Here is a 21,670-nt window from a genome sequence, read left to right on the forward strand (position 1 = left end):
TTGATCAGGAAGGCGAGACTCGCCAGCATGGACACAAATACAGGGACTGTCAGGATCCACTGAGTGTGGCTGTCGTTCATCCAACACCTGTACAGTTTGTAACACGCTAAATACACATTGATTAGGAAGGCGAGACTCGCCAACATGGACAGACATACTGGGACTGTCAGGATCCACTGAGTGTGGCTGTCGTTCATCCAACACCTGTACAGTTTGTAACACGCTAAATACACATTGATTAGGAAGGCGAGACTCGCCAACATGGACAGACATACTGGGACTGTCAGGATCCACTGAGTGTGGCTGTCGTTCATCCAACACCTGTACAGTTTGTAACACGCTAAATACACATTGATCAGGAAGGCGAGACTCGCCAACATGGACAGACATACTGGGACTGTCAGGATCCACTGAGTGTGGCTGTCGTTCATCCAACACCTGTACAGTTTGTAACACGCTAAATACACATTGATTAGGAAGGCGAGACTCGCCAACATGGACAGACATACTGGGACTGTCAGGATCCACTGAGTGTGGCTGTCGTTCATCCAACACCTGTACAGTTTGTAACACGCTAAATACACATTGATTAGGAAGGCGAGACTCGCCAACATGGACAGACATACTGGGACTGTCAGGATCCACTGAGTGTGGCTGTCGTTCATCCAACACCTGTACAGTTTGTAACACGATAAATACACATTGATCAGGAAGGCGAGACTCGCCAACATGGACACACATACAGGGACTGTCAGGATCCACTCAGTATAGCTGTCGTTCATCCAACACCTATAAAGTTTATAACAAGCTAAATACACATTGATTAGGAAGGCGAGACTCGCCAACATGGACAGACATACTGGGACTGTCAGGATCCACTGAGTGTGGCTGTCGTTCATCCAACACCTGTACTGTTTTTAACACGCTAAATACACATTGATTAGGAAGGCGAGACTCGCCAGCATGGACACACATACTGGGACTGTCAGGATCCACTGAGTGTGGCTGTCGTTCATCCAACACCTGTACAGTTTGTAACACGCTAAATACACATTGATCAGGAAGGCGAGACTCGCCAGCATGGACACAAATACAGGGACTGTCAGGATCCACCGAGTGTGGCTGTCGTTCATCCAACACCTGTACAGTTTGTAACAAGCTAAATACACATTGATCAGGAAGGCGAGACTCGCCAACATATACACACATACTGGGACTGTCAGGATCCACTGAGTGTGGCTGTCGTTCATCCAACACCTGTACAGTTTGTAACACGCTAAATACACATTGATCAGGAAGGCGAGACTCGCCAACATGGACAGACATACTGGGACTGTCAGGATCCACTGAGTGTGGCTGTCGTTCATCAACACCTGTACAGTTTGTAACACGCTAAATACACATTGATCAGGAAGGCGAGACTCGCCAGCATGGACACACATACAGGGACTGTCAGGATCCACCGAGTGTGGCTGTCGTTCATCCAACACCTGTACAGTTTGTAACAAGCTAAATACACATTGATCAGGAAGGCGAGACTCGCCAACATATACACACATACTGGGACTGTCAGGATCCACTGAGTGTGGTTGTCGTTCATCCAACACCTATAAAGTTTATAACAAGCAAAATACACATTGATCAGGAAGGCGAGACTCGCCAGCATGGACACACATACTGGGACTGTCAGGATCCACCGAGTTTGGCTGTCGTTCATCCAACACCTGCACAGTTTGTAACAAGCTAAATACACATTGATCAGGAAGGCGTGACTCGCTAACATGGCCAGACATACTGGGACTGTCAGGATCCACTGAGTGTGGCTGTCGTTCATCCAACACCTATAAAGTTTATAACAAGCAAAATACACATTGATCAGGAAGGCGAGACTCGCTAACATGGCCAGACATACTGGGACTGTCAGGATTCACTGAGTGTGGCTGTCGTTCATCCAACATCTATAAAGTTTTATAACAAGCTAAATACACATTGATCTGGAAGGCGAGACTCGCCAACATGGACACACATACAGCGACTGTCAGGATCCATTGTGTGGCTGTACAGGTGATGCCACACCTGAAATTAATAATAAGCGAAATACAGAGTTAATTGATAATCTATATTTTTTCTTAAAAATTTCTAAAACACTCTTCTTGAACAAAAGTACTTCTGATAAAAGAAATGTACTTGTTTAAGAAGCAGTTATAACGTTATAATATGTACACCCAATCTGGTTGTGTATATACGTATTCTGCACAACATTAATATTGGCCATACAAATCATCCTAGGACTAGAAAGAATTAATTAAATTGAATCCTTCCACACCACAAACGACAGTTCATGTTACTATTTAAATCTATATTTAACTAACTTCGACTATATCATTATATTATGATAAAATAATGAATATATACATTTTATTTCAATCATTTACCAATTTGGAAACAAATTGAGTATAAGAGTCGTGTGGTTTGGCATCGACTTTCAGCCAGCTCTTATAATTGACGCACCGTCATCCACTCACGAGTCAATGTTTTTTATATGGCTGATAGCAATCTGCTCATTACGAAAAGCATGCAGAAAGTGAGGTGGCAAGTCAATCTCCCGCCTGGCCACGCATGCGCGTTACATAACCCGGTTACTGCGCATACAATCTTGCATTCTTTACCTGCGAATCTACTTGTAGACAACTTTATATTTCAATCGTTCATAGTTTCAAACTTGTAACGGGTCTGTTTTTGGAACAATTTTATCACGTGCTATTAAATACACTACATACTCACTGATATGTGTCTTCTATACTGTGGTATCTGACGAAGGTATACAGGCCGGTGATCAGACCAGGGACGCCCCAACCCAGGAAATAGAACCACCTCAAGGCCCAGTTGTCCTTGACAAAGACCACGACTAGCGCCATGTGGAGGTGTAGGCCTTCGCAGAACATCCAGAAGTAGTTGGCGACCATGAGGTACTGGATGACCACATGAAGTATTTGGCAGTAGATCTGAATAGAAAATCCAAATTTTATTGGGGAAAAAAAACGGTCAATATGCTAAACCTTGGTGATGATTTTACTGCACTATATATGTTTATATTGATTCACAACAAATTATTCACTTAAAGCCCAGAGGGTTAAATTAAAGTACAGATTAGACACTCCTTATCGAACATCACAGACAGGATAACGTTCTCATCTTTGGCAGTAACATTAGGTAAGTCCTGACTATAATTAGCATAGCATAGCATATCTATATAAATAAAAATTAATTTCCGTTCGTTAGTCTCGCTAAAACTCGAGAACGGCTGAACCGATTTGGCTAATTTTGGTCTTGAAATGTTCGCGGAAGTCCAGGGAAGGTTTAAACGATGAGAAAATATAACAAAATTGCAAGGAAAATACTAAAAACGACAATTTGATTTTCCCATACTAACTGTTCTTACCTGTCAAACGTTTGATTGATGTTCATGTATTTAACTTAATTTAATTTAACAGCTGTAACAAATACAAATGACGAAGTGTCTCAGTATCATATGTTTACTTACTACTGCATGCAATTTTGGGTAAAAAAGCTATCGCCATTATAGATTAACATTATTAGTGCAAGAAAACATTAATATCAGATACTGCTTACAATGCCGAGAAGAAAACGACCTAACATAGGTCGTCGAAGTAGATCGAATGTGCGGCGAGCTACCTCACGCGCTAATCGCACTGATGACCAGCAAGAGACTGATAATGATAACAGTCGTATTGGTATGGCACATTTGCGTTCTACAGTAAAACAGAATGAAGTGGATAGACAAAGAAAGCAACGAGTTCGGGCACATCGATCACAACAGCAGCGAGCCCGGGAAAAGGAAATTGACCGATTCCGCAAACGCAATGCTTCTGTGAACCTGGAACGAGCAGCATTCTCCTTCGATCCAGAAATTTAACAAGATCATAAACCATCTGTACCAATTGGGGAAATGTGAATCATTTGTCAACATTGTAAAGCATTAAAATACAGCGGTGAATCTGCAGGTTTATGTTGTGCTGGCAGTAAAGTAAAATTGCCACAATTGGTCCCACCACCTGATCCCTTATACTCATCCATAATTAGTCTGTGTTGGGGGCGCTCAGAAATATACATTGAAATTCGCAGACCCGGTGTTGCCAAATTAACTACTTTATAGCTAGATCATCTATAAAATATTCCTATTGATCATTAAAGTTAAAAATAAATCATTTAAATAATACAAATGATCGCCTTAATTTAAAAATCGATGATTGCCTTTTGTCCGATATGGTAATGATGATAATTTGACAATACATATGTTGTATTTAATGTATGCAAAAATATTTTATTCATTTTGTATTATTATTAAAATTTCTAGAATAAAAAAAAAACAAAATTTAAACCATGTGAGATATAATTACTAAATGTTGTGCACTTGGGTATATATGTTGTTACTAATACGTAATGTCTGAAATAAAAAGTTTAAATGAATATGGTTTATGTTAAGAGGTAAGTGAAACGAAGTTCACTGGGTCAGCTAGTAATTAATAATTTTTGTATGATGAAATTTATGAATAAGATAGTTTAACAATAATACTGAGATTGAAAATCACTGAGACCATTATTTAAAGCCTTAAAATATCAACACTACTCTGTGATGTTAACAGTTTGGCTACTTTGGCTTTGAGCGGTGCGACGTTGTGTTTAATGGTGACTTATAATTGGCTGTTACTGTAGACCTTGGGTGAAAACGTGTTTAAGGGGAAAAAGGAATCTTAGAGAAAGTCACATCTACTCCTTAAATTCATTACCGTATTATATGACAAGAAAAAAAACTTAAATGAAATCTGAATATATTAGTTAAAGGTAATATAATATATTATGGATATGTTCCTACTTATGACTACAGGATACAAACATTTTTTTATGGATTTCAAATGAGAACGATCGTTATGCATTTGACATTTTCTAAAATAAATCTGACTCTACAAATACTAAACTAACAAAGATATAATCTATACCCATTGTAATGAAAGTTTCTTAAAAATAATGAATATTTAACTGCACTATATTCCTCAGAATTTCAAGACTCGATTTTCAAATGCCCTAAGGCGTCGGATTTTGCATGTGAGGGGGGACATCGTAGGTTCAAACCATCCTGTCTCTCTTAAATTGTGTTAACGTGTGCTCAAAAATATCCTTGATTTATTATGTGTTCTTGTAGGCCTACCTGTAGTTTTATTGATTTGAGCTCAGGTCTATGTCAGGGTTAAAGTGAAGATTTACTGTTACTATCTCAATATGATGTGCTCAACGCTTTGTAAGGTGTGTGTGGATGTTATAGGCTACTGAAGAATTATGAACTTGTCAAAGGAAAGCCAATGCTGAGCGCTGAAGTCAAAAAATTATTATCTGTAAATGGAGGTCTAATCAAAGAAAATTATTAGAATAAATATGATTGATTATTATATCTAATCACGTACTACAAAGGAGATAAAGAGCGAAAGAATAAATAAACTGTTTGTTATTTTTAATATTTTGCTTTAGAATAATAGCATTTTTGTATTTAGTATAATATTATTTTATTACGAGGTAGGAGTATGCAACACCACGTAACAGGTTTAGCTGAAGTTTCATTTGAAATATATAATCTATAACTCGCTACATTTACCACTCTGTGACATGTTAAAATGTTATATTTGTTGTATTATTTTTTCGTTGCCATCATGTTTACCCATAAGACCAATATAAACATTTTCGCTTACGCTCAGCCAGCTCCTATGCACATCGCCAAACTTGACGTTGCTTATATAGAAATGAAACTTCATAGAAAGTTTCAAGTCTAAACTTCAGTTTGATCTCGAGATATCGTGTGTAAAAACTTATATACAGAAATGAAGTGTTTTCTAGCTCCTTATTTTCGCTAACGCGGAGCCAAATAACTATGGACTTACGACAGTTTCAATGTTTTTTGTTAATTTTAATCGTGTTGAGGATTAATGTTAGTGAGGCAACCAATGCAGTAGCAAAATTTGTCCGCTGTTTTGGAAAAAAAAAACAAAATATTTATTTAATAATCAGCAATGTCTTCATGCCCCTAGAAGAGTTTCAATATAGTAATAAAAGGCTAGAAGAACTTTCAATAAACGCTTTCAAAAAGGTTTGGATGGAGACACTACTAAGAATTGCCACGAAGCCCAGCTCTTTTAATTATTAAAATACATAATCTTTTAAAAATAAGATAGTATTTGTATCTGCTGTACTTCTAATCTTACTGGTATTTATACAAACATTTCATTATAAGAAACTGGTGCAATATTACAACTGAAAGTTTCACATTCTAAGGTGGTTTGAAATTAGTTTCCTTGCAGTCATTTTTCTTCTCCTTACCGTCATCTTGAGGTATTATGCATTCCATTTGCAGTTTGTGAGTGCTCACTCCACAAAACCCTTTCCACACACCTTCCCTTAGTTCGTTGTTACCACATCCTACTTCAAAACAGACCCTTGCCGTTACTTCATGAACCATAGTTTAAAATGTTTGAAATAATTAAATAATTAACAATGCGTATCCTTAAATGTAGAAATACATCTACAACAAATGTTTGATCTTGATAAATGTTAAGTGGACCTCATCATCTTTGTTATCGTTATACAACAACAAAAATTCATTCAGTTGTAGAATGAAGAATGAAATAATCTTTTTCTCTAATTAGGCTTTGTTGTACAATGAGATATTTAAGAATTATAGTTTGATTCAAATTATGGCTTGAGTTTTGGCAATAATAGTTAAAATCATATACATCCACTCAAAGCTACAACCCAAATTTTACCAAATTCAATACCGTTGACTATATCACGTAGAAGGAAGAGACAAAACCTCGTCGAAATGCGGAACTTCATTTTTAGAGTTATATCTCACTCACCGAGCTCACGAGCGAGCGAAGACATTTATAAATGATGTTTGTGTTAACATCACGCATCAGCAGTTGTGCAATTATAGTCCTTTGAATCCACCCATCCATCTAATTTGTGTCACTTCAATCACAGAATAACTCTGCTGCTCTGTTTGAATTATAAATGTTCTGTAAGTATATGCTGTTACGTCGTGTTACAATTACAATTTATATTTAAACATACCAACGTTACACAAATTCATCTGCTTGTAATATTTCACGCTTCATTTATCTTTAATTAAATTTTTATCATTCTTTAAATTTAGTTAAAATAACAAAATATTGAGAATTTAAATGAAATTTTTGAAATAAAAAATTACAATTCGATTGAAATATTACAGTTCTAAGGTAGGCTGTTTAAAAACAATTGTATTTAACACAGTTAAATTTCTCTATTTCACGAAATATTAAGTTATCGTGATTTTTTTAGTTAACATCGATAATACACCATGGTAAAAATTACTATGGTACTCATCACAAAGATTACAGTAGGGGCCACAAAATAATGCAATTGGCACAACGAAACTGCCACCCGGCACTGTGCGCTATGATGCAGTGGGGAGTAAGTTTGGCAACGTCGCGTTGCTAAGTCCTCATTGGCTGCTCCAAGGTCACGCACCAAACAGGCTCCTCCCTCAACTGTATTCTCTGGTGGTCCCTACTGTAGTAAGTTTGAAGATAATAATTTTCGCACTGTTTTCTGGACAATCTAGTGCCCAACAAAGAGACAGCCGTTTAAAGTTATCCTTCAAAAACAAGAAACTTAATTTTAAAACTCAAATATCCTTAGACAAAATTAAACTTGTTGGCCAAATGTGTGCACTTCCTACTCACGTTGTTCTCACTGATGACTCGGGTGTCGCCCACTACCTTGTGGTACCACACTAACCACATCAGGTCGTTGGCTGCGAAGCTAAGGAACAAGTGGACGTGTATAGCAATTCTCGTGCACCGAAGGCTTCTGGAACAGTTTAATTCAATTCAATTTCTTTTCTGTTATTGATTTTTAAGCTCTATTTAAGTATATTTACAATAAATGAAACCATTCGACCATAACTGTTCAGTATAATTAAAAGGCCTATTAAAGGGAGAGTTGTGGACTAAATAAAAAAATATTTAGATGACACCCCAGTTACAAAAAAATAAAAGGATAGATTATACAATTCTTAGCTTTTAAAAAAATGAAAACGAAATATACCAGTATAAAGCAAAAAATACCAATGTGAGAAGTTAAAACTGTGAAATATAATATTACAATTTTGTTAGTGAAGTAGTATCATTTTCTAAATTATATCTTCAAAATAAAAAACGATGAGATAGTATTACGATACAACTATTTCTCAAAAATAGCCAAGTGACAGACATAAAATTCGCATTAATAAAGTAAGAGCAACGATGCATTGCTCCTGAACTCAGATAGGCTCCATACCACCACGTCCATCTCATACGCCACTGAGTTACACAGCGTAGTAGAAGCAGCGTAGTAGAGGTAGAGGAGGCGTAAGCCACTGTCTGATCACAACCCAGAAACAACGTCCCAGTAGCTCTGCCCCACTTTTGTCGGAGGATTGAAAATGTTATTTTTTTGTGCTGGCACTGTCTTTTTTAATTCGTGAAGCTTCCAATTTTGATTTTTATGATGGATTTTGTATTTCTTATCATTCTTTGCAAGCAAATTCTTTAAGGAAATATTCAGGTCCATTATAATAAACAATTTGTAAATTTGATTTTAATTTGGTTTTATAATTTCTAAATGGAAAATCAAACCCCAAATTGTTTGAAAAATACAGATATGAAGTTAATAATAAAATATTAGTATTTATTCCATTATTATATCATTAATAATAAATAATACAATATTTACGTGTAAAAAAGCCTGTTTCAATTTTAACTTCTCAAATCAGCGGATTATAAAATTATATTGTTGAACTATGATCAAAATATCCTTGCCTATTGTAGGATATTGGATTCTTTTAAAGACATGTATTGAAATAAAATATGTATAAATCGACAAAAAACTGTGTTCACAAATTTAATTAGTTCACATAAGGTTAATGTAAAAATCATAAGCATGATCATAAAAATGCAATTCTGGAGAGAAGTATATTTTGTTATGTTTACTTTAAAGTGAGTAAAAGTTTACACTTCACAGGAAGGCCACTTAAGGTAAATAATTCAAAGTGATATTAAGACAGATAAATTGCATTCAATATATTTCACTATGAATTCTCTCCTTCACTCAGTAGATTCTCTCGTTTGCTGAAAGCTGGCAAACTGATTTCCGAGACTTTTTTGTTTTGATCAACAGCTGCTTCCTTTAGTCTGAGATGAGAAAACTCCAGATCGCTCTGATCAAAGAAGGCTAATTATTTATAATCTGCATTATTGTTAACCTATTTTTATCCTTTATATTATCTCTATTCTCACTCTAAAAGATTATAAATTCATTAGATCGTTATTTATAATCTTTTGTATCTCTATGATTTTCCACTCTATTTATTGTTTCCGAGTTGTTTATCGATATTCTCTAAACTAATTGTTTGAACTAATTAGTTTTTATTCTTATTCTACAATATTGTAGCTATTAAAATATTATTTTTCGCTACGGAAGTATTTCTATTTATTATTGTTGTAATTAAAAGCTGCATTAATAATGAATAATCTTACGTTACTCTAAATTAGTAATATTATTGCGTCCTCCGCTTTTGTCATTTATTACCTTTTATTCTAATGGTGTTATTATTGCTCTTTATCAATTTTTATCTCTTTATGATTATTCTTTTTTTAACTTATTCACTATTATATTATTCCATCAATTATATAAATCGCATTTAATTTTTCAAATTACGATTACACCACAGATTATATGTTTATTTTTTATTGAGGAACTAGGATTGTTTTATAGTGCTTATCACTGTATGTATAATGGATTTGTCCGTTGAAATAAATAAATTTATAACACTGTAAATTAGTTTATAAAATTATTCTTATTTGATAACATTTATAATGTTATTAATAACATATTATATATATATATATATAACTTTTTAAATAACGTATTATGCACTTATATTTTTAAAAACATAACAACGACCACGAGAGTAGTGAACCGGTAAATCTCTCTCTGCACCAGACCATCAGGCGGACCGCCAACCCAGAAGATTCATGACAATTCAGCATCTAGGTCACAGTAAGCCGCGTTGTTATCTTTATAATAATGTCTACAGACCAACTTAAAGTATTTCACCGTCGTTTTATAATTTATTTATATGAAAATTATGTGAATGACTACTACATAAGAATATTATTTCGTTTTATATTATTTCATAAAAACTTTTTGTAGAGGATCAAGAATATATGGGCTTTAGCTTACAAGGGTGTAACACAACGTAATATTTGGTGCATCGTATAATTTATGGATTTCAAATATTCGGAATTTTTTTATTTAATAATAATTAATGATAGAATATTACAAGGAACAGGCCACTTCTAACATCCACATCTCCGCCATCTTAACCTACGTATCCATTACTTCTTTAAAAACTATAAAAAATTTACCGAGTTTAAAACAATTATACTTACAAATTTTTGACACCTAAAATGTTTCAAGATGGTGGCCTTCAAGTTTCAAATTGGAATAGTTAGATCTCAGATGGTTAAAACCTACAGACCCTTATAAGTTTCGTTCCTATGTAATTGTTGCAATTTTTAAGTTTTCAAGCAGTGCTAGTACAACATTTAGAGACTGATACGCAGTGAACGTAACTAGGGGGGGAAATAGACCTCCCCCCCTACAAAATCTCTAAAAGATTTTTAAAAATATACGCATAAAAACAATCCAACTTGATCAGATAAATCAGTGAAAAACTTTACCTTGAATAAAACCTGACTAATTTATTTAAATTTAGATTTATTCCATACCACCCGTGTGTTATGCTTTACAATCAGACCATCCCCCAAAGCTGTCCTAATTACACCACTGCAATTACGTACAATATCATAGCAGCATTACTAATCAATAAAATAGGTGAAAATATATGTAACAGATTCTAAACATACTGAGAATAGAAATATTATCCACAGATGCATTATCAAAGTCGTTATTAACAATACAAAACTTTTATACGACGCCCTTTAAATTTGTACAAATAGTCGTCTCAGCAGTTTTTTTTGGATTTTCACGTAAACTTATTTTTTGTCTCATTAGTTTCTACAAGGTTTTTACATCTTGTAAGAATACAAGATAGCGCCCGTAAAACTCTTAATGTTGTTAAATTTCATTATACGACAACATTGAAACATTTGTGAGCGAATACGTTCCTATATATCCAATTGTCTGCAAGAGTAAATCTGGTATGATTGTATGCCCTGAAGGGTACAAATCCAATTAAAAGGGCCAGTACGGTGGTCGTTCGTAATTTTTTGAATGGTTTTATTGGTTATCTTACAGTTTAGATTGAAGTTGTTGAAATAATATACTCAGTAAATATGAAACAATATACAGTAACTTAAATAGTAAAAAGATTTTTGAAAATATTATGATTCTAACCCGTAAAGAGTGAGTCCACTTAAAATATATTTTTCTTAATTTCTTCAGTATGGTGGAAAACAAAAAAGATAAATTAATCTTAAAATGTGCATTCGAAATGTGTGACAGAATAGATTAGATCTATTTTCAAACTACTCGTAAATTTGTAATGCTATGTGCTTAATATATAATCAAACACTCCAATAAATGAAAGATTTTTATTTTGTGAGGCCTTTCGTGCTCAAAGAACACATCGTCAGACCACATAAACTGAAATAAAAAGTAAATTAATAATAAAAACAATTAGATTTAAATAAAAACATATGTCTTGAAAAATACAAAGAGAGAAGATTTTAAAGGCCAGGAAGCATGTCTACTGTATATATAAAAATTTAATATTTAATTAGATTAAAGGCAGTAGTACGGTGAATTTTGTAGAGGTCCAGGTTCATTATTTACTAAATAATTTTGGTTCTTCTGCATAAAAATAGTTTCGTAAGCATCGAGGAATTTGTTGTCATTGATTTCTTTTAATAATTTGACTTGTGAAAAGCAGTGTCCAGTATGGAGTGCATGTTTCGCCATGGCCGATCTTTCTTCTTGCTGATACTTCAGACATGCTTTATGTTCCTTTACTCTCTTTTTTATTTTCCTTTTTGTTTGGGCCAATATATATTTTAAATCACAGTTGTCACAATTAATTTGATAGATTCCAGATTTTTCTTCATCGTCTATTTTTATTCTTTGGATTTCCTAATATGTTTTTTTAGTTTTATTTTGGAATTTGAGGATACATTAATACTGGCATGTGTTTTAAAACTTTTAGCAATTTCTGTAGTTAAATTGTTGTAAGACACAGATATCCATTTTTTCAGGTTCTTTGCATTTAGTTTGATAGAGAGTTGTTCTAGAATTTCTTTCAATAATTTTCTTTTTCTTTTTTATCATGTTGTCAATCATTTCAATTTTGTAACCATTAAATAATGCAATTTCTTTAATTTTCTTTACTTCCTTTTTATAATTTTCAATTGATAGAGGGGTATGTAAGAGCCTGTGGATTTAAACTGTGAAAAGCTGCTCTTTTTTGTGAAGGGGGATGAAATGAATCAAATGGGATAAATCTGTCGTTTTGTGTTGATTTTCTATATATATCAAATTCAAAATGGCCAGTTGTATTTTTTGTAATTAATAAATCTAGAAATGGGAGTTGATTGTTATGTTCTATTTCACAAGTAAATTTTATCGAGGGGTAAAATGAGTTAAGCGAAATAATAAAATCTTGAAGATTTTGTTTTTGTCAAAAACAGCAAATATATCATCTACATATCTCTTCCAGATTCTTGGAAAATAATCCATTGTTTCTTTTGCATGAGTTTCAAATTTACTGAGAAATATGTTGGCGATAAAACATGAAAGGGGATTTCCCATGGCAGTACCATAACACTGTGTGTAATATTTGTCTCGAAATTGAAACACATTTTGTGACATGCTAAGATTGACTAAATTAATGTACTCTTTAACAATAGTTTTTTCTAAATTTATGGAAATCAGCCAGTCCTCGATGATTTGTATGCTATCTTTAATAGGTACATTAGGATAAAGAGATTGAACATCAAATGATACAAGATATTCGTCTTGTTCGATCTTAATATCTTTTTGTAGAATTTAAGAATATCATATCTATCTTTAATGGAAAAAAGTTGGGGGGAATTCAAATTGTTGAAACTCTTGCACTAACCATTTTGATATAAAATAAGAAGGCGGAATTTATACAAGAAACTATGGGCCTCATTAAGTTTCCTGGTTTATGTATTTTAGGAAGACAGTACAATCTTGGTATAATTGGATTTGATACTGTGAGTGATTTTGAAATTTCTTTCGATATTATTGTCTTGCAGTGTTTTAATGAAGCTGTTACCGACGCAATTTGTTGATTTTAGAGGATTTTTGTTAATTTCTACATAAGGACCATCTTGAAGCATATTTTCCACTCTTGAATAATATTCACTTTTATCTAATATAACAATTGTGTTACTTTTGTCCGCTTTCAGGTAGAAAACATCTTTGCTTTTTAATGATTTTATTACATTATTGTTATTTTCTAAAAGGACGTCTTGAGATGATTTTGAATTACTTTTTGTAGATTGCTTAGTTTTAACTTTAAGAAGAGCTGAATTTACATCACTTCTAATTGCATTTCTTTGATCATTATTTAAAAATTTTATGTTTGATTCAACATCAACAAATACATCTTCTTGTTCTTTACAAGATTTTATGGCGTAGTTTAAACCTTTATTCAATATTGATAACTCTGCAACCGTAAATGTGTTTGAAGACAAATTTTTTAACCAATGTATCTTTGGAAGAACTATTTTCTGGTAGTATTTTTGTGCTTATATTTTTGTCGAGCAGTATATTGAACTTCTTTTCTAGTTTTTCTAGTTTATGTTTGTGTTTGTATTCAATACTTTCTAAGATTCATTGTATATTTCATGTGAAAAATGGGAAATTCAACGCTATTCAAATTTCTAGTGATCTCTAGATGGAGTTCAAAATGCTTGAAGTTCAAAATTTGATTGTTTTGAATATAAAGACTTAATTTCTAGATTTAACCAGTTAATTTTAGCATTATGTAGAACTTTTTCTGTAACAGAATTCTTTATAGGAATCGATATTTTAATAAATTTGAGGAAATATTTTGTTTTTCTTTACACTTTTTTAAATAACTGTATATCATTAGATAGTAACCTTACTTTTTGTTTCAGTTGATGTTAGTTTGTTGAGCTGAGAGGACTTGAGTGTCGATGAATACATTTTTACCAGCTTCTTCTTATTGGAAACTAAATGCTTAATATATAATCAAACACTCCAATAAATGAAAGATTTTTATTTTGTGAGGCCTTTCGTGCTCAAAGAACATCGTCAGACCCACATAACTGAAATAAAAGTAAATTAATAATAAAAAACAATTTAGATTTAAATAAAAACATATGTCTTGAAAAATAACAAAGAGGAAGATTTTAAAGGCCCAGGAAGCATGTCTTACTGTATATATAAAGATCGGCCATGGCGACGAAACATGCAACTCCATACTGGACACTGCTTTTCACAAGTCAAAATTATTAAAAGAAATCAATGACAAACAAATTTCCTCGTTGCTTACGAAAACTATTTTTATGCAGAAGAACCAAAATTATTTAGTAAATAATGGAACCTGGACCTCTACAAAATTCACCGTTACTGCCTTTAATCTAATTAAATATTAATTTTTTTGTATATACAGTAGACATGCTTCCTGGCCTTTAAAATCTTCTCTTTGTATTTTTCAAGACATATGTTTTTATTTAAATCTAAATTGTTTTTATTATTAATTTACTTTTATTTCAGTTATGTGGGTCTGACGATGTGTTCTTTGAGCACGAAAGGCCTCACAAAATAAAAAATCTTTCATTTATTGGAGTGTTTGATTATATATTAAGCATTTAGTTTCCAATAAGAAGAAGCTGGTAAAATGTATTGTAATGCTATGTTTAAAATATAATTTTTAACATATTGGGTTAGATTTTATACTGGGAGTTACAATAATAAATCGTAAATCATTTTAGAAACATGAGTTTATAAAAATATATATATATCACCATCAAAGAAGGTTTTTTACATATTCATATCAACAGTACCTTTCCGATTTTCTTTTAACTAATAAATAATAAATTGTACTTTAGAATGCATTATTCATTAGCAGCCCTATATTTAGTTTGTCTGGCTTTTTATCTACCCAGATCACATCCTTTTCCAATTAATCAGAAAAATATATAAGACAGCACACCTCTGAACTATGGCTTCAGCCTACATATTTAATTGTTACCGTTAAAACAATACTATTACAATTTCCAGAACAGAACTTGATGAATAGTTTAACAATAATTAAATCACGCTCTTAACTCAACATCCCCTGAACAAGGTCGGTCCAAGGTCGAATGCCTATTGTAATTACCGACCGCAATGTCGCAGATAAAAGATTTCTCCCGAGGGATTGTCAGATCCCCAAATCGTTCCTCCTCTAAGCCTTTTTATCGGTAAATCATTACGTAATTGGACGGTGAAGAATTATTTATAGAACAACATGTTGGACACTGCCTCTTGTTATCGGATGTATGCGCTACATTGTATAAAATTGATTCACTGAATTGAAAAAAATTGACGAATACAGTAAATTAATTGATTGATAAGTAATTACACGAATGCTTTGTGTTACACAATACGTTAATTACTTATATACGATATTTTTTATTCAGAAAGGTCTAAATTCGTTAACAATCACATAGCACAGTCTCCTGAAAAATATTAATTAATAATATTGAATAACAACAGTACTATATTAAATGTGCATTGAGAATATAAATTCAAGCACAACAAACATGTTCGCAGTGTTTTAGTTAACTTATAACAAAGTGTAGGAATTCACCTGAATGTAAAAAATATAACGAGTGAAATGACAAGCGCAGCGAACGAGATGGAGTATCCGGTGATGTACAGGTTGTTCACTATCTCCCTAAACTGAAACAATACAAAAAAACTTCAGTAAATACAAATACATAAGTACAACCTTTATGATCAGAATGAATGTGTATTAGTGTAGAAGTAGTGTGCCTGTTAATGTATTACTATTGTATTAAGTTAATTTCCTTCAGACATTATGTTTATTAACTTCTACAAACCTAAGATTATTTTGAATTTTGATGTTCATGATATAACAGTATATAAAAATACTATCATTAAACATATCACAACAGTATTTGTATCACTGCTTCTATTAAAAAACAAAATACTTTTTTCATAAATCACTCATTAAACATCTTCTATACTAAATGCTGTACTTGATATGATTTTTCTATTAAAACTTCTTATCTTAGCATTAAATTGCGTAAGACTTTAAATATGTCCGAATGTTCTATACTCAATCACACAACACCTAGTGTGATACACAATACAAAATAACTTCAGTAAATACAAATACATAAGTACAACCTTTATGACCAGAATAAATGTGTATTAGTGTAGAAGTAGTGTACCAGTTAATGTATTACTATTATATTAAGTCACATTTCTTCAGACATGATGTTTATTAACTTCTACAAACCTAAGATTATTTTGAATTTTGATGTTCATGATACACAGTAAATAAAAATACTATCATTAAACATATCACAACAGTATTTGTATCATTGCTTCTACTTAATAAACAAAATTCTTTTTTTATAAATCACTATTAAATAAATTCTATACTAAATGCTGTACTTGATATTATTTATCTATTAAAACTTCTTACCTTAGCATTACATTGCGTAAGATTTTAAATATGGCCGAATGTTCTATACTCAACCACGCAGCACCTGGTGGGTGGGAAGATTTAAAGGAAATTTGTAATTTAAATTACTTACGTACAGTTTTACAGTACAGGTATACTTATATTCAGACTTCTTCGCATAATTATTCAGAAAAGTAATATTACAACAAGTATGACTATAAACATGGCACACACTGTTAATATTTAAACACATGATTGAGTCAAAACGTTGACATTGATATATAATTTTAAGTTTATTAGGAATATGAATGAATCGATATTTATTTCCTCATAGAAATACAGATCACACACATACAAAGAAAAGGAAATGATCTCCACATAGGCGTTGTTATGATAATCGAATATATACCAACTATAATAAATTAAATAAAAAACTTTTCGAAAACTGAAAATTTCCAAATTGTTACGAAGGAGGAATGAGTAATATAATGCAAGTAGTAATTGCAGTAGAATTATTCATATTTTACTGTAGATGGAGGCAATGATGAATTCCACCCTTTTAGTTTCTTCTGGATGTTATTTAACTTAAAATTACTATGAAATTGTGAAAGCGTGCTCGCAAGGTACGGAAATTGGCTTCCTTTGATATCGTGGGACGGTTGAAGGAATAAAAACAGACAGCAATAACAAGACTCAAATAGCTTTTCGCTCTGTTAATACAATCTGAGTGAACAAGCGAGCACTGCGAGCTCGTGACCATTGCAAAAGGAATTGTAAAACATAAGGGCAATGTTTTGAATGCTGAGAAAACCGCCGAGGGGGCAGCGGGTCCTGCTATGATGAGGAATACGCTTTTGCCTAGGAGTAAAAATACTTATTTAAGAATAAGTCTAAGCCAAGGAAATAGAATTTTACCCAACAGAGATTACATCGGAAATATTGAATAAGGATATACGCTGTATTGTGCTGATTCATAGATATTCATACGTTCCAAAAACAATTATAATTATACTACGTATAATTAAAACAGCGAGTCGGATAGCCCGCAATGTAAGCATTTTTGTCATTTTAGAGAATTAAGCTAATATTAAATATTGTATATAACAGTTGCTTCTGTCATATAATCTATTGAAATTTTTCACGAACACTATTTTTTCAATATGTCTATTTATTTGCATCGAGTAAATCAAAACATCATGTAAAAAAGTGTAAAACAGGTTGCTTTGAAAAATGTATGAACATATAATAGTGCAAAAATTTTGTTGATACTGAATGATTAAGTCAGTAACAAATATAATAAAAAATATATATTTGATTCTCAGCTTTAGCTGTTACCTGTTTTCTAATTATAACATTAATTGGTTCAATAAAAAGTGTTAATTCGATTTGAATAATCAATAAAATGTTAAACACCTTAACGAAATTTATAAGTAGTGCATAGTTAATTTAGTGGAAATTATTATAATAGGTTTTCTATGACAAAGTTACAAAAATAGTTAGGTTATGTCTCTTTATTGCATTCAATGATATTGTAAGTTCAAATTGAAAACACTTTTAGTAATTGTATGATAAAGCAAAGTAAATATTGGACCGTTGCGGGGGTGAAAAGGAAGATTGTGGCTTGGAAACTTGCCATATTCTGACGTTCAATGTGACCCTTGCCATCTGAAGACAACACTTCTGATTTAACGAATACTATCCTCTCCGCCCATGTGTTGTTTATACGGAACAGTTCCTCGATTGTATTTACAGTCGGCTTATATTTATAACCCGTATTTACATTAACATAATAAACTGCTTTACATTACAAAAGTCAATGACGTGAAAACTTAATACAATAAAACAATCAATACAAGAAGCTAAATATAAAATAATTTACTCCATAAAGCTGTAACCATTACTTCTGATTAGCTTCGAGAAAGTCAACGTCATTTTGGTTTGCTTTTACTGAAATTGACTACTTTACGGAGTATATTGCAGGTTCTCCTGTGAGAGGATTGAAGATAATATTTCGGTCTCCTTGAGCACTTTGGAATATTTACTTTCGATTACGCGGGGACGAGTATGAGTTCCCTCAGAATTCCATCTTCCACAGGCCCGAGTTCTATAAGTATCCTACATTCCATCCTATCAGATATAATTTTTTGACATACGACAATGTTTTTACTGTGAAATATTCTATTTTGATAATTTTAAAGATTTAAGTAATGTTTTAAGGTTTGGACGAGGTATAACTGCTTTTATTTTAAAAAAAATCATTAAAAAATTATTCATAAATAGTTATTAAGCATTTTTTGTACTAAAAGTTACATTTTATATTATTTTTGATTGAAAACTACGTATCTTAGTATTTAATTAACACGATAAAGAAAATTGTAATGTGTTTGAATGTTTGGTATTCAGCCACATTAAGCCAAGTGGACAGCTTTTGGAAAGGAAATTTGTAATGTATATTCCTTACGTACAGTTTTACAGCATAGGCATACTTATATTCTGGCCTGTGCCCATAATTATTCAGAAAAGTAATTAAAATAAGTATGACTATAAACGCAATATAATCTATAAATATTTAAGCATATGATCTAGTCAGAACGTTGATAGTGACATATAATTTTAGGTTTACAAGAATAAATAAATACTAACTATTTTAAATTATTAATAAACGCAAAACTAACTGTGACAGCTTTAAATATTATTAGTAAACATTTATTAAACTGAACATTTCAAAATTGTTACGAAGGAGAAAGAAGTAATATAATGCAAGTAATAATGGCAGTAGAATTATTCATCTTTTACTCTAGATGGAGGCAATTACGAATTCCATCCTTTTAGTTTATTCCGGATATTATTTAAATAGACATTACTATGACATTATAAAAGCGTGCTCGTAAGGTACTCAAATAAAATTGGCTTCCTTCGATATCGTGGGACGGCTGAAGGAATAAAAACAGACAGCAATAACAAAACTCAAATAGCTTTTCGCTCTGTGAATACAATCTGAGTGAACAAGCGAGCACTGCGAGCTCGTGACCATTGCAAAAGGAATTGCAAAATACAAACAGCAACTTTTTGAATGCTGAGAAAACCGCCGAGGGGGCAGTGGGTCCTTTTTGCTATGATGAGGAATACGCTTTTGCCTAGGAGTAAAAAAACTTATTTAAGAATAAGCCTAAGGCAAGGAAATAAAATATTTACCCAACATATATTACATAGTGAGTATTGCGTAAGGTCATACTCTGTATTGTGTCAGATTCATGGATAATTCATACGTTCCATTCATAATTATAATTATAATACGTATGACATAATTTCGACAGCGAGTCGCTTGGCCCGCGATGTAGACATATGTGGCATTTTAGAGAATTAAGCTAATATTAGATATTAAACATGATAGTTTGGATGTGTATGCTTCTGTCATATAATTTATAGAAATTTTTCATGAACACTATTTTTTCAACATGCCTATTTATTTGCCATAAGTAGAACAAAGACCCATGTAAAAAAGTAAACACGTTGCTTCCAAAAATGTATGAAAAATAATGATAAAATAGTGTAAAAGCTGAATGATTAAATAACCAATATAATAATAAATATATATTTGATGCTTGAACAATTATTGTGCTTTAGCTTATTTCTAATTATAACATTAAATTGGTTCAATAAAAAGTGTGAAGTGGATTTTAATAATCAATAAAATCTTAAAAATTCTTGACAATATTACAAGAATAGTTAGGTTATGTCTCTTTATTGCATTCAATGATATTGTAAGTTCAAATTGAAGATACTTTTAGTAATTTTAATAATTGTAATAATAAAGAAAAGTAAATATTGGACCATTGCGGGGGTGAAAACAAAGATTGTGTCTTGGAAACTTGCCATATTCTGACGTTCAATGTGACCCTTGCCATCTGAAGACAACACTTCTGATTTAAAAATACTAACCTCCCCGCCCATGTGTTGTTTTTACGGAACAGTTCCTCGACTGTAAATATAACCCGTATTTAACATATTACTGCATTACAAAACATTCAGAATAAATATTTACAAGTCAATGACATGAAAACTTAACACGATAACACAATTAATACAGGGCGCTAAATATAAAGTAATTTACTCGAGGAAGCTGTAGCCATTACTTCCAACTGGATTTGATACAGCAAACCTCATTTTGGTTTGCTTTTACTGAAATTGACTACTTTACCGAGTGTACTGCAGCTTCTTCCGAGAGAGGACTGAAGACAATATTTCGGCCTCCTTGAGCACTTTGGAATATTTACTTTCGATTACGCGGGGACGAGTATAAGTTCCCTTAGAATTCCACCTTCCCCAGACCCGAGTCCTGTAACTATCCCACATTCCATCCTTTCAGGTATAGTTTTGAACGTACTAGAACTTGTTTACTATTATATATTTTATTTTGACAATTTTAAAAATGTAACTGTTTTCAGGCTTGAACGTGCTTTTAACTTAAACGCACGCTTTAATTTAATTGTTTCAAAATTCTATGTCCTTAAAATTTTTGGTTCAGTAAAAGGAAATCAACTATAGATGCTATATCAGATCTCATTTACAATGTTGTAGATGGCCTGGAAAGGAGAGAACTTGTGCTAAGCACATTACTCGACCTTTCTAAAGCTTTTGACTGTGAGTGTCATAAGACACTGTTGCACCAGGACATGTGGTATTCAGGGGTTTCCGCATGATTGCCTCTCGTCTTATTTTACGCAGAGAAAGCAATGCGTGCAGATTGTGAATGCACTGCCAGCAACAGTGAAAAAGCTTCATGGTGTCCCTCAGGGATCAATACTGGAGCCAGTCCTTTTCCTCAATTATGTCAACAGATTGAATTCTTTTAACAGATTGAACAAAATTAAGAAA

General features: G+C 32.5%; 1 protein-coding gene across 1 annotated transcript in view; it reads right to left on the reverse strand.

Annotated features, from left to right (window-relative positions):
• Positions 1 to 21,670, reverse strand: part of LOC124363705 (calcitonin gene-related peptide type 1 receptor) — a 29,214-nt gene that overhangs the window by 3,806 nt on the left and 3,738 nt on the right. The window contains exons 3-5 of the mRNA XM_046818968.1: positions 15,950 to 16,041; positions 7,791 to 7,917; positions 2,782 to 3,005 (exon numbers count right to left, since the gene is read on the reverse strand). Coding sequence (XP_046674924.1) covers positions 2,782 to 3,005; positions 7,791 to 7,917; positions 15,950 to 16,041 — 443 coding nt within the window. The remainder of the gene's footprint in view (positions 1 to 2,781; positions 3,006 to 7,790; positions 7,918 to 15,949; positions 16,042 to 21,670) is intronic.

Source organism: Homalodisca vitripennis, chromosome 5 (genome assembly GCF_021130785.1).
Source record: "Homalodisca vitripennis isolate AUS2020 chromosome 5, UT_GWSS_2.1, whole genome shotgun sequence".
NCBI lineage: Eukaryota > Metazoa > Arthropoda > Insecta > Hemiptera > Cicadellidae > Homalodisca > Homalodisca vitripennis.